Raw genomic sequence first — 17220 nt, forward strand, 5'->3', positions numbered from 1 at the left:
TACCCAATACGGTGGACATGCCCAGAAGGCATGCTTTCGACACATGCACTATTGATATTCACACGAGCCGTGTTGGTGTCCTTGCACCAGTACACCTGCCAGGTTGCAGTGCATACATCTTCAGCAACGCACAGGAGTGCAGCTTTGTAGGCTTTTTTACTACATTCCCATCTGGAATTTCACTTTTCTCTGATACATAAACAGAAAAGCATACTGTCGCAGCACATTTCAAGGAAATAAAAGTTCTTTTTTTTATCTAATGCCTTGTATTTAATCTCTTGTGTCACTGCATGAAGGAGTATATTTCTAAAGCTGGAAACTGCTATCTGAGTGTCTGCTGAGCATGTGTAGCGCTGAAGGTACATGAGTATCAGCCTCGGTGAAGCATTTGTAGCGACGCGGCGCAGGCCTTCTTACCTGTCACTGTGACCTTTGCGAAGCGGCTCACTATGGCCCCAACGCCCTCCAGCGACGCCAGGCACTGGTACCCACCCTGATCGGGCTGGTGGTGACGCGAGTGGACCACGTCACGGACCACCAGCGATCCGTTAGCCAGCTGCTGCCTCCGCTCGTCCACCAGCGCGCTCAGCAGCACGCCGTCCTTCCTCCAGGCCACTAGGGGCGCTCCTTGTGCCGAGCGAGCCTGACAGTCCAGCTGCAGCAGCCCTCCCCGGGCCACGGCGGTATCAGCAGGCTCTAACACGAAGTGCAGGCCCGCGAAACCCCGTGGTGCCACCGAGCCTGGGGACAGAAGGGAGCGAACTGTGACCCAACTGATCTGTTAGGTAAACACCAGCAGTATAAACAAGGGTCAGAGCAGAATGGTCAACCCTGCAGGCACTGAAAATAAGCAATAAGGCAGAGTAATCATGCCATTACAGCCGGTTACATTATGGGAAAAGCAGGATAAAATAAGAATTTTCCAAAAGCTCATCATGAACATCCTGAGCCTGTTTGTGATTGGCTAACTTGGCTGGACCATGCTAATTCTGCTAAGCAGCCTGCCCACCCCCCCAGCATACATTCCCACCCATCACATAGTTCCGAGTATTGCAAAACTGCAGCTGCAACAGGAACTCAGCCTTGCTGTCGTCTGGTCGTCTCCCCCCCCCCCCCGAGGGGTAAAAGAAGGTTTTATCTGTGAAGATCTGGCAAGATGCTCAGCAAATCAAGGCCCCCGGCAGCCTGTCAGACGGCTCTCACTGCTGCGGTAATGAATCTGAGGAGATGTCAGGATACTCCATGCAGACACCCTGCATCTCCCTCTCTCAACTGACGGATGCAGAAGTGCATGCTAAACCTGTATTCACCTGAAGAGAGCTCTCCCAATAGGTTTGTGAAATAATTGCAGTCGGACATGGGGTAATAGCGATTGGGCAGGTACATCGCACTAGGGGTTTAACCAAATGCTTTGTCTAATTGTGCTGCCGGACTGATGGCTTGTCAGTAACGTGGGGGTTAAGTGACAATAGGGTGCTTTGCTAATGGTTTTCGCTGGCCGATGTGTAGGCATTAGAAGGCCCACTAATGAATAAGAGTGGTGAGTGGAAACTCAGATTAATCACAGAGTCTTGGCTGATGCTGGAAAGGGAGGAGCACCGCTGCTCTGTCCTCACCTCTGTCTGCGGCCAGGCGCCTTTACACTGACACAAACAATCCTGTTCCGTTTATCACCACTGGATCCCTTCACCACTGCTTCTCCTTCCTCCCCGCTTCTTCTCCTTCCCCTTCAATCATGCCACTTCCTTCCTGGGCTCCTCGTCGTGGCCGTCTTGTGACCCTTATGGCCCTGGCAGCCCCCCCCATCCTCCCTGTTCTCTGGATTCTTCTCTCCCCCCCGCCTCTCTGTTCTGAATCTTCTTCCTGTGTCGGCTGTTTGAGCCCTTTGTCGGTTCAGGCCTGTCGCTGGTTTGTCATCATCCTTCCTTTCTTCCCGCTCCGCCACCCCGCTCTAACAGCTCCTCTGTGTGAGACATACTGAAGCTCCTCCATTTCTTGAGTATAGCCCTCATTCAGCCAGTCCCCGCTGCCTCAGTCGCTCTCTCTCTCTCTCTCTCACCTTCACTCCCTCAATCTCTGTTTTCTTCACTCTTTTCCTTATACCTTATTCCATACACTCCTCATCCCGTGTCTTGTTCCAGGTGACTAAAAGATGGTCTCACAATGGCGGAAAGCTTAGAGACACTCTGATGAAATGTTTGCTGTCTAAAATGTGTTAGTGTTGAATGATAGCCAGGAAGGACAGCTGCTACGCACATCCGCCTCCCCCGCAGTGCAATACGCTTGCAATCACTTCACTGTCACCTCCACCTCCCCGTTGCCGTAGACACAATTAAAAGACTGGAATCTCTCCAGAACCTCTAACACAGCGTGTTTACATATCACTCAGCTAAGAATCGGCAATGAGCAGGAGCAGATTGCCTGGGACGCTGTGTCTCTCCAGCCACAGGTTATCTGCTGCCCTCTCCCAATAATCACCTGGACTTCATGACAGATTCCTGGGTTTTCGGAAGTTTGCCTGGTCTTTTTCAAAAACTGCATTGACTTCTTGAAGAATTCCCAGGCTTTCGGGTAAATTATTGCATATTCTAACAAACATCTTGAATACGTATTGTAAACAAATCTGAAATTTTCACCAAACATGATGAAACCTCACACCATCAAGTACTATGTCTACAACATTATGGTAAGCATGCAAGTTTATGAATGCTGTCATAATTCCTACTGCAAGACAGCCATGCTGAAATTGTGATTTTTTTTTCCTTTGAAAACAAACAGGCTTTATTTGCCATTAACACAAACACAGGTGCATTCTTTTCAGCAACCCCAGCTTGCTCTCCATAGCTTGCTGGTCACAGCTAACATGCAACACTCCAGGAGCTGGATGTTAAGGGCCTCGCTCAAGGGCCCATTGACACATGACGGTTCTGCAGAGACCAGGGCTTGAACCAGTGATCTTTGGATCACAGACACAGAGTGTTAACCCACTGAATCACTCACCCTTGCTGAAGGCATTCTGATCTGTTAAAGGCAATCAGAAACCTTACCCAACATTGTGACTCCATTTTTTAGTACTAAATACATGTCACCACAGGAAGGATTTGGAGTCCTTTGACTGCCAATTAGTTACTTTACTTTTGGAAGTGAAACATCGAATCCGACTCTAACTGTTCAATATTTCGTCTTTGTCTAAATGCACTGTCAGCATCTTCATGCATTGTACCTCTGAGTTCTCTGACTCTGGTTACACTGTCAGCTACTGCTCAGTACCACTTAAATTATTCGTGGTGCCTTGATGCTTCTATGAGTTTTTTTGGAGCAAACAAGAATATTGAGTAGCCTTTAGGAAGCAGATGTACGATGATTCACCTCCAAGCCTGCTCTGCAAATAATCCAAAGGTCGAATGAATGAAACTGATGGATCTAGGATACAGCTATAGCCAGGATTTAATCCTGGATTAAGGTACTTTTTTGCAGCATGTTTCAAGGTTCCCTTTCCCAAGGTACAGAGACAATCCTGGGATAAAGCCGACCTGAGCCTGGATAATGGTTCTTTCCTTTCCACTGAAGTGAAAATCACTGCGATAAGAGTTCACATATTCCATATAAGAGCAGATATAAACAAGCATTTCTATTAAGACCAGTGACTGTACCTGCTGTCTTGCGGTCGCCGGCAGTGGGTAGTGTTTGCACTCAGTGGTTAGTGGTCTCGGGTACTGGTTAATGATTACCGACAGTATTTTGTATTTACAGACAGTGGTTGGTGGTGACAGGCAGGAGGCCACTGCAGGAGGGATGAAGATTCTGAGAGTCCTGTCTTAGCCAGCTGGTGTCTGTTGGACCAGATGGAACCAGCCTGAGCTCCTCCCTTGGGTCCAGTTTCTTGCCAGACCCAGTGAGCCCACTGGGCCATCTGGCTGGTTCATTGCTCCCCCCACCACAGCCAACCACGCGAGGGGGGGGGGTAAGGTGGGGGAATTATTAAGACTGCATGACTCTTAAGTTTATTTGCCGATAAGTACATATTAAAAATATTTAAACATTTGTAAAACCAGCAAAAACTACACCACATCATTAAGCCCTCTTCATACACACTTGGGGCAAATTAACTTGCAATTTATAAATATTATGTGAAAATAAATAATGATGAAACCTAAATGATTTGTCCCTGGTTGTTTAAAAAACTACTGTAATTTACTGCTTAGATGGTCATCGCAGAATCTCTATAATGATAATAATTCATTTGTTCAATTAGGTAAACACTCAAAGGCTGCAACCATTGTAACCAGAAATAATTATCGTATAACAAAAAAAAAGATAATGTTTGAGCTATTCATAGCTTTACTGCATTTGATGTAAATATTTAATGACAGTAGGTATCTGCTGTCATCATATTCCATACAAATAATTTATTCTCTTATTCTACATGTATAGAAAATACTTTATTCAGTAGTTTATTCTAATTTGTATTTCTTAAAGTGGTTCCAAATATTGAAGATATAAAGTTAAATTTAAACATTTTTGTTATAATTTGAAATCCTCAGTTAATCATCACATGATAATTAGCTTTGATATATATATATATATATATATATATATATATATATATATATATATATATATATATATATATATACTGATATTATAATTAGTCCCACCTTATGCATTAATATTCATATGATAAATGTAATATTAAACAGAATATTATTAATTTAATTTATATTAATATTTTTAAAAACATATATTTGAGTACTTAAACTATGCAAATCATAATTTAATTCTGTAAATTATGTAATATGGATTTTAAAAGTTTTACATTACAATCTACTAACATGATTATTAAGTATTATAAGAACTTTGTATATTAAAAATATATTTCAAATAATTTTTCTTTGCCCAGGTCTGGTTCATAAATAGTTACAAATAACTGGCTCATATCCAATAAAATTTGATAAAAGTAACCAGAAAGGGTTTGTTTAAATCAGGGATATCATAAACAGCCATGTTGTGTTTGTAAGAGGTGAGTGCTGTAGTCATGGAATCAGCCTAGAGACCCGGGGAGGAAGGTTACTGAAATCAAAAGAGCAAACGTTACCTACAGGTGCTTCAAAAAACAATTTAGCCTGTGGTCACCAAAACATGCAATTAATGAAATACTCTCAGTGGGAAATTGTTTACATCCATGAATAGTGTGCAGAATTTTAATTATACACTTGGGCAAGTACATGTATGAAGGGTACACAACACATATGAAGGGCACTTGATTGTTTTTCGTCTGTGATTGCCTCTCGCAATAACATGGTGTTGTATTTATCAAAGATGGTGTCACTCATGATTACGGCTCCAGCCTCTTCTGATAAACAGGAACTGACAAATTAGGTGGCTGATGCTAACATTTTCAAATATTTTCATTTAAGATTTAATTAAGTGTAAAAACAATTTTGTTTGAAGGCCTGATCAATTTCAATTAACAACAACCAAACGGGAAGAGCTAATGAACTCAGACAAAAATAATTAAGTAAGCCTGACTTCAATTAACTGTGTCCACTTATTTGATTGAAAAAATAGATCACTTGAAAACACTTTTTTTTATAATGGATGAAAGAAGGAGAGTGCACGTTCATCACATCCTTCTCAAACGTCTTCCTTTGTCCTCTCTTCCTAAAACACATACATGCAAACCTGCTACAATTTCATGTTTTCCATTTCAAAAATAACCTCAGTGATTTTTCTTTTTCATTTTTAAAATTCTCCTTTGAAAATTTGTTTCCATACACTTGACCATCTAATCCACTCACAAAATCCAACAGTCAAAACTCAATCTTGAGGTAAAAGGAGTTCAATTATTTAAAAACTAATTTGTGTAAAGAAACAACACATACACAAGGTCTCTCAGCATTTAGGAAAAGAAGCACTGTGAAGGGGAAGAAATTAGCTAGTGTGCCTGTCAAGGAACTATATAACAGACGGCTCTGCAGGATGGAATTCAGTGCTTCAGGGCTGATTTATGCACAACATCCAGCAACATACAACTGAAGATGACCTCATAGGGATCAATCGTGTAAAACCAAAGAAAATCAGCCTACTGGTCGGAGTTCTTCACCTATCATAGGTTCTCCCAGTCTCCAGCACCAAAGACTGTTCCAATACAGGAAACATGGTCTACATTGTTCACCATGGAACTTGTACAGGTGGTAAAATGTTGTTAATGTACAGTAGAATAGCACATCCTCACAGTGCAGTGTACAGTTTACAGGAGGCTAAACCCTGTTACTCACAGTGCAGTATACAGTTTACAGGAAGCAAAACACTGTGTATGTACAGGAGGCTAAACCCTGTTACTCACAGTGCAGTATACAGTTTACAGGAAGTAAAACACTGTTCTTCAAAGTGTGTATGTACAGGAGGCTAAACCCTGTTACTCACAGTGCAGTATACAGTTTACAGGAAGTAAAACACTGTTCTTCAAAGTGTGTATGTACAGGAGGCTAAACCCTGTTACTCACAGTGCAGTATACAGTTTACAGGAAGTAAAACACTGTTCTTCAAAGTGTGTATGTACAGGAGGCTAAACCCTGTTACTCACAGTGCAGTATACAGTTTACAGGAAGTAAAACACTGTTCTTCAAAGTGTGTATGTACAGGAGGCTAAACCCTGTTACTCACAGTGCAGTATACAGTTTACAGGAAGTAAAACACTGTTCTTCAAAGTGTGTATGTACAGGAGGCTAAACCCTGTTACTCACAACGTAGCACATCCAGAAGGCTAAACCCTGTTACTCACAGTGCAGTGTATAGTTTGCTGGAAGCAAAACCCTGTTACTCACAGTGCAGTATACAGTTTACAGGAAGCAAAACACTGTTCTTCAAAGTGTGTATGTACAGGAGACTAAACCCTGTTACTCACAGTGCAGTATACAGTTTACAGGAAGTAAAACACTGTTCTTCAAAGTGTGTATGTACAGGAGGCTAAACCCTGTTACTCACAGTGCAGTATACAGTTTACAGGAAGTAAAACACTGTTCTTCAAAGTGTGTATGTACAGGAGGCTAAACCCTGTTACTCACAACGTAGCACATCCAGAAGGCTAAACCATGTTACTCACATTGTAGAACATCCAGGAGACTAAACCCCGTTACTCACAGAGTACCGCATCTAGCAGGTAAACCCTGTTACTCACAGTGTAGCATATCCTGCAGACTAAACCCTGTTACTCACAGTGTAGCACATCCAGGATGCAAAACCATGTTACTCACATTCTAGCAGATCCAAGAGGCTAAACCCTGTTCTTTAAGGTGCAGCATATCATGGAGGCTAAACCCTGTTGCTCGCGGTGTAATTCATGTGCAATAAAAAGGCTGCTTGCATATTTAAAGCTTGTTTTACAAAGCAAGGGTACTTGATTCGGCATGTACTGCAATATGTTGTGTCAAACCCAGTGCTACATAAACACTTGGTCAACCCGGCTTGTGGTCTGACATTAACATTTTATGAATTATTCAGCTGACGCGGATAGCAAATCATATTCACATTTGTAATGTCACTGTTTATGAAAGAATCTGGTGTATATACAGCATACCTAACATGCGCATAATGTCAATACTGCACTGTTTATACTGCGCTTACTCTGAGCTTTGAGCACATTTATCGGTACATTTTTGTCACCACTGATAAACTGCATAATGAATGCATAATTACCAATAATTACCTGAAGCAAACATGACAGCAAAATAATATTTACTGCGTGGGCCGAAAGCACGGGGCCACTCAGCATATGGTATGTTTTTCGAAAACTTGCACATGCACTTAAGATTCCTCTGTGGATACCAACGCTTGCAGGAACACAATGCTATCATGACAGGTCACAGTACCACCTTAACACCACGGCTCTGAAACCGCAAACTGTTTCCCTGTAAACAAAACCCGAGAGACATTAAAGAAGCAGCAGCTACTTAATTAACCTAGAGAACATAAATGTATGCAGATCGATATAAAGATGCTTATTAGGCCAGTATTGCATGAGCTGGTGTTTGCATTTGAGGGAGGCGGGAAAACCTTTAAATGAGCAGCAGTGATGGCGCCAATCACTTAGGCAGGCCGTACTAACAACATCTGAAGTCAAAGGCTCTATTTTTGTTAGTCACAGGTAGGTGCACAGCCTGCGTTGGCTTTAAGTGGCGGTATCCACGAACGGTAGCTTTTCTGCAATCTACTTCTTTACACTATTACGCCATGGTACCGAAAGAGACCTGCACTCTTAATCGCAACAAAGGAGTGGGGGGGGGGGGGGGGGCGTTACAACAGGGATTCAGACACCACAAGAAATGCTCTTAGACAACATGACATCAGAGACCACAGGAATTAATCTGAGACAACCAGTGGGACTCTTAGACAAGATCAAACATCCATTCAGGGACTTTCCCAGTAACGCATAGGCTCTGAGTTTACTGTTCCTCCATGAAAATGCATTTGAGAGCCCAGCGAGGTGACGACTTCAAAGCACCCTTAAATCACCCACTATTGAATCTTGCCTTTTTCCCCAGTGTTGCATAACAATTATAGTCGCTATCATTCACTAGCTAATTCAGACTTAGTGCTCCCAATACTGGTATAATACTCGGAGCTGAACAGAAGAATCAATAGAGGAAACAGCATGCCCTGAGGCTAACCCAGTAAGTGTGGTTTGTATATCAAAGATGCCTTTGATACAGTAAGTACTGGGATCCCGCACTGGAGATGGACCATGCACACCCCCCCCCCCGGAGGGAATGGCCGAAAGAATGAAATGGAGACGGATTCAGCTTCCATATTTCAGATGAGGACAGCGTGAAAAGGCACTGCCATTGATATAGTCACCACCGAATTTACAGACAAATACAGAAGAGCAGCGCCTCTAGTCCGTGACTAAATAAATGATGACTATTGGAGAAGCAGTTATTTTCAGAATCATTGCCTGGCAGTAGCAATCATGCGTGTGTCTAGTTGAGGTGATTGAAATCAATAGTGCCTCCATCACTGCTTCACAAGGACTTGGGCCTCAGTGCTTCTTGACCTTTCCAGCCCAGCGGAAGCACTCCCAGGAGGTGTGACTCAGCACCACTGGCCTGTCCCCCAGCCCCCCACGCAGCGAGGTCTCACCGAGGGGCATGGCGGCAGCCATTTTGTCCACTGGTCACCTAGCGAGGATTTCACCGCTGCCTAAATCTGGAATATTCTGCCACCTGCTTATGAAAGGTTGCAAAACAAGGAAACTGATGAAGCACTAGATAAGAAAAACTCAGTCAGTAATGATGCACATCCTAAACACAGGCTTGGTTCAACTGAGCCACAGCCTGCAGCCATTTAATCAGTTGAGTGTGACCGGGCTCCTAAACCCCAGGTCTTAAAGGTACCAGATATAATCCAGTGATGCAAACAGCTGTAAATGGTATACTCTAGATAACAGCAGGGGAAGACGACTAAGTGACCATAAAACAGAAAGGCAATGGACAAATTGTTCCGAAAACAAATAGAAAAGCTGAAATATTTCAATATTGGCTCACCCTCAAACGATTAACACTTTTCTGTTTAGCTATCAACCAAGCTAACACTTTTAGCATAAAATATGCAATTTCATTTTCTGTGACAGCTGTGTTTCAGATTGTTACATTTTTTATTATAAATCCAATGAGTTTGCTGCTTCAGTAAGTTACAGATTAACAGTTCCACTTTCATTTTTTTCTCCAGCATTTCCACCAGTTCTAGCAACACAGATTAGTCGGTTCTGATTTGTTACATTCAGGGCCGACCTGCCCTATGAGTAACATAGGCAGTCGCCTAGGGCAACATTTGATTAGGATGCGCAAAATCGCAAGTGAGAAAGCCTGGAACAAATATCCATCTGGTTGCATTCCATAATATTACAGTTGATATTCATCAAGTACAAAGGGACAATGGCAATGCAAAGAAGTCCAGAGGAGTGTTTGTTGGCTGAAGAGTGAAATACGTGCCTTTAGTGGCAGTGAGAGTATAACACTTAGTTACTGGCAAATGATGAGCATGGCCACACACTATGTCAGCTGACTCCAGGGGCCCAGAGAAAGGGTACCATGGCGATTCAAGTTTTTCATGCTTGTGCCCTAAAATACCATGATACTGACCACCGGTTCAAGGTCTCCTACTCACTCTCATGCATCTGGCATGACACTCATACTTTCAACTCTTACGGCAAATCTATATCATTCCATTATTCCATTGCAAACCCTACAGGTAATAAAGGCAATAAAACTGTTAAATCTGTGAAAATCTCACTCCAGCCAGTTGACCAAAGTTGGCATCCCTGCCGATTACAGAGAAAACTGATGTGGATGCAACAGCAATATAAACACTGTATAAGTACATGCTGCATGTCTGTAGACATCCTGGATGAAGATTTAGCAGGTCTTGTTAACAGGCAGGACGTGCTACAGAACATACTAGCGCTGAGCACACAGCACTTAGGCAGCACTAGCTTTAGCATACCACTCTCAGCCGGCATTAGCTCCTGCACACTGCTTTCAGCCGGCATTAGCTCCAGTTCATAATACTTAGCCTGCATTAGCTCTAGAAGAGTCTACAGCAAGCCGCCGCACTTCCGAAACAGAGATCAGCCAGGCATCCTTATAAAAAAAAAGGCGACGCGGTAAGGCACTCTCAGAGAGAAAACGTTAAAAGCTAAAGCACAAACACTTAGGAGGAAACATCGCTACGTGAGCCCCATATTCATGGCAGTTCGGTTTTTGTGGCTTTGCCGAACCGATTCCCGGCTATTGGACTTGAGTGGCACACAACAACCGAAAACACAAAGGAGCCCAGAGGCGCAGCGGAGTGGCGGAGATATGGCGCTCGCTCCCTCCGCTCGCGTCTCAGGCGTTCCCTTTATCACGCTAATCCTACTGCTTGGTAAGTCTCACTAGTTTTGCAGACGCAGGATAGACACTTTGAGACTTCAAGCTCAGAGGACGTTCCTTATATTTTCATTGTATTGGTGACTTTCTTTCCTGGTGCATTTATCTAAAGTCGTACAAACTGAGCTTCCCTCCTTCAAGTGATGGTGATTGAAAGATCATTCCAGAAAGCATGAGGTATAAGGGAGGTTGCAGCCTCAGAACAACCGCCCATCACGGCACCATTAAGCAAAGTGCCAGGTTTGTTTTTCTGTGTATATTCCTTTGTGTAAACAAGTGCGAAATAGCGTTTCTGTAAAGTGTATTTACCCATGCGTGTCACTTTAGACGAAAGTGGCGGCCCGGCTAAGAAATACCGTAATTACAGAATGTCAGCATCATCTGAACATCCCGCTCCTCCCAGTCCGCGTCTATCGGCAGAAACGCGGCACAACCGAAATCAGAATCATCCCACCCACTCCACTCAGACAGAAACACAGTTTTGGCTTGTTAGCCGATCTCGCTCCAGTTACCACGAGGACTCGTCTGTCTGTCATCTCGCTGTGTTCTACAGGTGTGCACTTCGGTCCGGCATGAATTGATTGGGATCTCTGAGCCTGTGCAGCGTCGGAGTGGACTGGCTGCTCTGAGCTTAGGGCACGGGCAAAGCTGATTGGCTGCTCTGAAGGGATGCTGTCTAGCACGATAAAGTGTTCTATATGAAGGGAGAACAAAAGCTAAACAGATTCAGTAGTATTTGTTATACTGTACTCTCGGAGCGTGTAACAAATATTCTGCTCAGCTTTTTTGCCCGGTTCACAGAACAACAAAGAGAATAAAATAAATGTGCGAAATGAAAACTAAAACCTCAGCTTTTTGTCTAAAATAGAAACAGGTTTATGTCTGTGCGGGTAGGTATACATGCATTTTTAGTGAGCCAGTATGAGGGCACGTGTGCATATTTGTGATCATGTTACCTCTGTGTGTGTGTGTGTGTGTGTGTGTGTGGGCGTCAGGGATGTGAAGAAGTGTGGTGGTCAAGTATGATGCAAAGAGGCTACCAGAACGCCGTTGCCCTTAGCAACACCTCGGCACTCGCGGTGCCTCCATGAAGTGGGGGTTTCACCATGAATATTAACGACCCTGTCTCCTCCAGCACAGAGAGAGGTCAGAGGTGAGCGGCTCGCCCCGGTTCTGGTGCATGCTGGGAAGCCGTGACAGAAGCCCACTGCGAACACATGTACCTGCACTCAGAGTCGGCACAGATCACACGCCTGGACGCTTCTACTTGTTTTCTCTCTGGAGGAATTCAGGTCGTTTAATGGTTGGGGGGGAACCCAACGGTTGGCGTTGAAAAATGCTGGAGAAAAATAGCTGCTGTACTTTTGAACGCTAACACTTAACCTGATTTAATTTCATAAGTGCCTAGATGCATAAATGGACAATAGCAATGCGAAAAATATTATTTCCTACACAAAATGCACGACAACCAGTTTCAGTTTTATTTTGTGGTGTTAAGAAGCACATAAAGGCTGTATTCTTCATTGACTTTCAGGCGCATTTTCCCGCTGCGAATGCACAAAGCATTTGTTTACAATCAAAGCCCGTCGTTTCTTTGGTCAGGTCATGTCCGACGAGTCTCCATATGTGCGTCCAGGCTGTGGCCGTTAACCAGCCGCACACGGACTGCGAATAAATCAAGTAAATATGATGAATGGGGGGAAATTAGATCTTAAAATTTAAAAAACCACGACGCAGAATCTTGCAGCGAGTCAAATAATTCATGCTGTTTAAAAATGTAGGAAGATAAGAACATAATGTAGAAATGAGAGCAAGTCATTTGGCCCATCCTGTCCAGTGATTCGCACATGTCAGGAGGGCATCTGTAACTGTCCTGGGCTTTAGCTCAGCATGATTCCTGGCTTCTGACCCCAGCTACAAATCCTGTCAGCTTACCGAAGACATTTATGAACCTGCACTTGAAAAAGTATTTTCTACCGTAATTGTAAAATCTATTCTTAGATCACTGCTCTAGCGATCACATGCTCTCTTCGTTTATACACTTATGGACCAAATCAGTCATCCCTTCGAAGGTTTTTTGTTTTAATATTTAAGTTATATCTCACCTCATACTCATCTTACAAAGAATGTGAATGGGACATCTTGAGAGGAACAGCTTATCTAGCAGGATGTCTGCATCGTGCCAACGCAGAAGATCATCTCAGATCATCCCAGAATGCACACCGATGAACACTACAGTCCACAAGGAAGGCTTGTGAACATTCTTCTCTGAAAGGTAGCAGGTGCACATTGGCATGGAGGTTAAATGATTTCTAATTTGGTGTTTCTCAACCCAGCCCTTGGGGACCCTCAAACAGTCCACATTTTTGCTCCCTCCCAGCTCTCAACACACCTGTACAAGGCATTCAGTACTCCTGATAGTTTGGATCAGGTGTGCTGGGCAGAAGCTGTCTGGGGATCTCCAAGAACTGCGCTGAGAAACTCTGATCTACTAACCAATAGCTCACTAGTTAAAAAAAAAAAAAAAAAAACGTCACTATAGTGTGTTTACATTGAATAACGTTATGCTCTTTGTTACAGTTACCATCTGCCCTTTGGTGACTCCTCCAGTCTTTTAATGACATAATATATATAACAATAAACAGGCATTAAAGTATAACAATAAGTCCAAAAATGCAAAGCAGGTATGGTTTAATTTGTGAACGTAGCAACATTCTCAAGATTTTATTACAAAATATGTCTTTATGAAGCCGCCCGATTTTAAGGACAGTCAATAGTCATTCATCATGCCTTTTTCAATATGTCAATAAGAGCTGAGCTCTTAAGCAAGAGACTACTAACTTTCTCATCAGTGCAAAGCCTAAGTGAACTTTGAGTATGCTTTTTCAATTTCCCAGAACTTTTCTTTCGACTGCCTGGGGGGTATCTGCACGGTGGTGTTGTAGGACACAGAAACAAGTCGCCCTCCAGACCTTAAACGCCATCGTTACGATCATCATTATCACCATTCCTATACCGAACGCCTCCGCTCATACACAACTACAGTTCAAATTCCACCACAGAGAGTCACCAGCATCTGACACAGAACTACATGCTCTATTAGAAGTTCACTGTTGCTTGGTTCATGTGCACTTTGGTTTTCATTCAGCAGCGGGGAGAAGGATTACTGTAAATAGCACTAAACCTCTTGAGAATGCAACAAAGTATTAAGCAAAAATTATAGGCTGAAATATGGCCAAAATATTTACTTAAAACTTTACATCTTACATTATTTAGTTGTTCAACAGATAAGAAAATCCAAAGAGGCTCCAAATAATAAATAAATAAATTTAGCCAAATTACACTAACACAGAATAAATACATTTGCAATTTGTTGCTCAGCAAACATTAATCCAAAGCAACTACCAGTATTATCTGTTTATACAGCTGGACAATTTTTTCTGGAGTGAATAAGTTTAAATCCCTTGCTCGGTAGCCCAGGGATATGACCTCATACCCTACCCATGGTGATGTCATTTTTATTTTTTTTTTGTGCATCAACGCATGCTTTGGACACATTGTGTTAATATTAAGACCCTTCCTATCTGTTTTATTGCATCACTCAGCAGTACTTTCTTCCCAAAGGTCCGACTTCTTAAACCACTACGCCACCTGCTGTCCAGCCTCTAGGACACATGAGTCTTTAGTTCATAGTGTGTCTCTGATGCCCGTGTGGGTGATATATGGGGGAAGCTGGCAGCCTGCAGTGGCTAGATGTGGCTCTACATGCTGATGGGCGGCTGTAGCACAGCTCTGTCCCGGTCCCAGTGTGGCAGGTAGCATTTCCACAGAGACACTCCGGGGTCTGGTGGCTAAATGGGATTCGGCTGATGTTTATTCATCGCCCCGTCTTCGCTCACTCCGGAGACATTTGCTGTTTAGATGAGTTTCACGAAGCCACAGACCCTGCAAAGGCAGCCTGGGCACGTTTGCTCTGATCAGACATCCCAGCTTTCCCAGAATGCTCCAATCAGATGCCATTGCATTCCCAAAGGATTCTGATCAGACATCTCTGGAATCCACAGAGGACTCTGATCAGACATCTCAGCGTTCCTGGCATTCTCTAATCAGACATCCCACCATTTGCACAGGACTCAGATTAGCCTTCTAATTCCTAGTTGTCCTTTATGCAGACATTCCAGCATTCACAATGGACTCTGATCGAACATGCCAGTATTCCCAGTTTTCATATGGTTCTGAATATCCATAGAGGTATCCGACCAAAACCAAAGTTTCCTCACCAGTGATGCCATGGATGATGACATGTTTTCCTGGGTCAAATCTCTTATGCCTCATACCTTAAAAAACATTCTACAATCACCCCTACAACTCTGTGTGCCCTTGCCTGCTCTATTGGGGGGGGGGGGGGATCACACACACCTGCAAGGTCTACCCAGAGCACAGCAGTTAGTCAAATCATAGTTGATTTCTTATGCAACTATGGACACCCCCCCATGTCTTTGAAACAGCAAGGACGACAGTCTGTACTTTATACAAAGCAGCCCATATTAGCGCCCGTTAAAGCATGTGACTATGCATGAAACATGTGTATTGAACATCCAGTCAGACTACAACACTGGGAGTGCGGAGACCACTGTCAATATGGAGCTGGGACTACTCTCCGCGGCTGTCTGGAATACGTTTATGATTATTTTCAGTTGAGAAGCAGTTGGTTAAAACAGAGAGACTGACCAGGTTGAACAGGGATGTGAGGTGACAACTGACAGCGATGTAAACCTACATGACAACTCGATTATTTACCACGCGATACAATTCATGTGAAAAAACAGGACGTATCTATTAAAACATGATGCCGATAACCAGTTGTTTGGATGAAATGACTTAAAATAAATAACTTACTAATATCTGAGTAATCACGTCTCACCAATAAAAACAGTTCCCAGAATGCATTGCTGGTAATCATCCCAAATTTCCAGAAAAATAACAACACAAACATTTTGTGGTGGAAAAACTCTTTGTTCATCTGTATCGCTGAGGCCCAGCGATAGTTGGCTGTCTGTGTGTGGTGGAGAAATGAAAAGGGAAATCAATAGCATTTACTCTGGTTTTAATCACCTCTTGCGGGCAGAGTGGGCCAGCCCAAGACCAGGAGAAAGCCTGCAGTCAGTGTATTTTGATGAGTGTAGTCCTCAGGGTCCTGCGGCCAGCGGTATTTTCCAGACACGCCGGAACCATCATGGGCAAAGTCCCCAGGGATGGACCCATCTAACATATGGGCAACATTCTGGAGGCCAGCAGCTGGCCGCTTGTTGCCCAGAAGGCTCAATATTAGCTACAAACATGAGCACTCTGCTAGGAATCATAACCAAAAATCATAGCCAGCTATAGAGCCAACTTAGTAACTAATCCATCTGCTATCAATACCTGAGGTCGCCGAGCGCCTGGAGCCTATCCCAGAGTAACTCTGAATGGGATCCCGATCTATCGCAGGGCACACGCTCGCACAAATGAAACGGCATGAGTAATTCTGAGGCACCAATTCACCTAACTGCATGTCATTGGACTGTGGGAGGAAAGTAAATGCAGGGAGAGCACGTCGGACTCCAGCACGCAGAGCGGGAGACCAAACCTACTAATATTTGCTGCATTTATTTATTTCCTGCGAGAAAAACTCGGCACTCCTAGGTCATCAGTCTGCTTTCATACCTGATGATTTGTATTAATAATATGAAGGCCAGTTTTCTACCACCAGCGTGATCATTAACGTGCAGGATGCGAAACCTTCGAGGAGCATCGTTACAGTGCTTGAATGATTTTCTAAGTATTATGTTTGCATGCAAAGGTAAATGGCAAAATGTATTCCTGGTTTTCCGTATCATTCCTGCTGCTCGCCGCTGCCTTGATCCGTGGGACTCAGGCATTGGTGTAAACTTCTTAAAATGGGCCCCAGTACAAGATTTTTTTTTTTTTTTTTTGGGGGGGGGGGACCTCTCCTCATTTCTGGGCACATGTATATGCACGAAAACAATGTCTCTGACCCTCAATGGTTAAGTGTTATGTGAAATATCCTAAAGATGCACCATATGAACTTTTATAGTCTTAAACAAATTAAAAACTGGACACTCTGTGTAAGACAGATTGGCAAGCCAGGTGTTATATACACTCACCTAAAGGATTATTAGGAACACCATACTAATACGGTGTTTGACCCCCTTTCGCCTTCAGAACTGCCTTAATTCTACGTGGCATTGATTCAACAAGGTGCTGAAAGCATTCTTTAGAAATGTTGGCCCAT

At 43.4% G+C, this 17220-nt stretch overlaps 1 protein-coding gene across 3 annotated transcripts in view; it reads right to left on the minus strand.

Moving 5' to 3' along the window:
• dcc (DCC netrin 1 receptor) overlaps positions 1-17220 on the minus strand; it is a 181550-nt gene that overhangs the window by 130979 nt on the left and 33351 nt on the right. For all 3 annotated transcript variants that reach the window (XM_023803312.2, XM_023803310.2, XM_023803309.2), the window contains exon 2: positions 418-741. In XM_023803312.2, coding sequence (XP_023659080.2) covers positions 418-741 — 324 coding nt within the window. The remainder of the gene's footprint in view (positions 1-417; positions 742-17220) is intronic.

This window comes from Paramormyrops kingsleyae, chromosome 2 (genome assembly GCF_048594095.1).
Source record: "Paramormyrops kingsleyae isolate MSU_618 chromosome 2, PKINGS_0.4, whole genome shotgun sequence".
Lineage (NCBI taxonomy): Eukaryota > Metazoa > Chordata > Actinopteri > Osteoglossiformes > Mormyridae > Paramormyrops > Paramormyrops kingsleyae.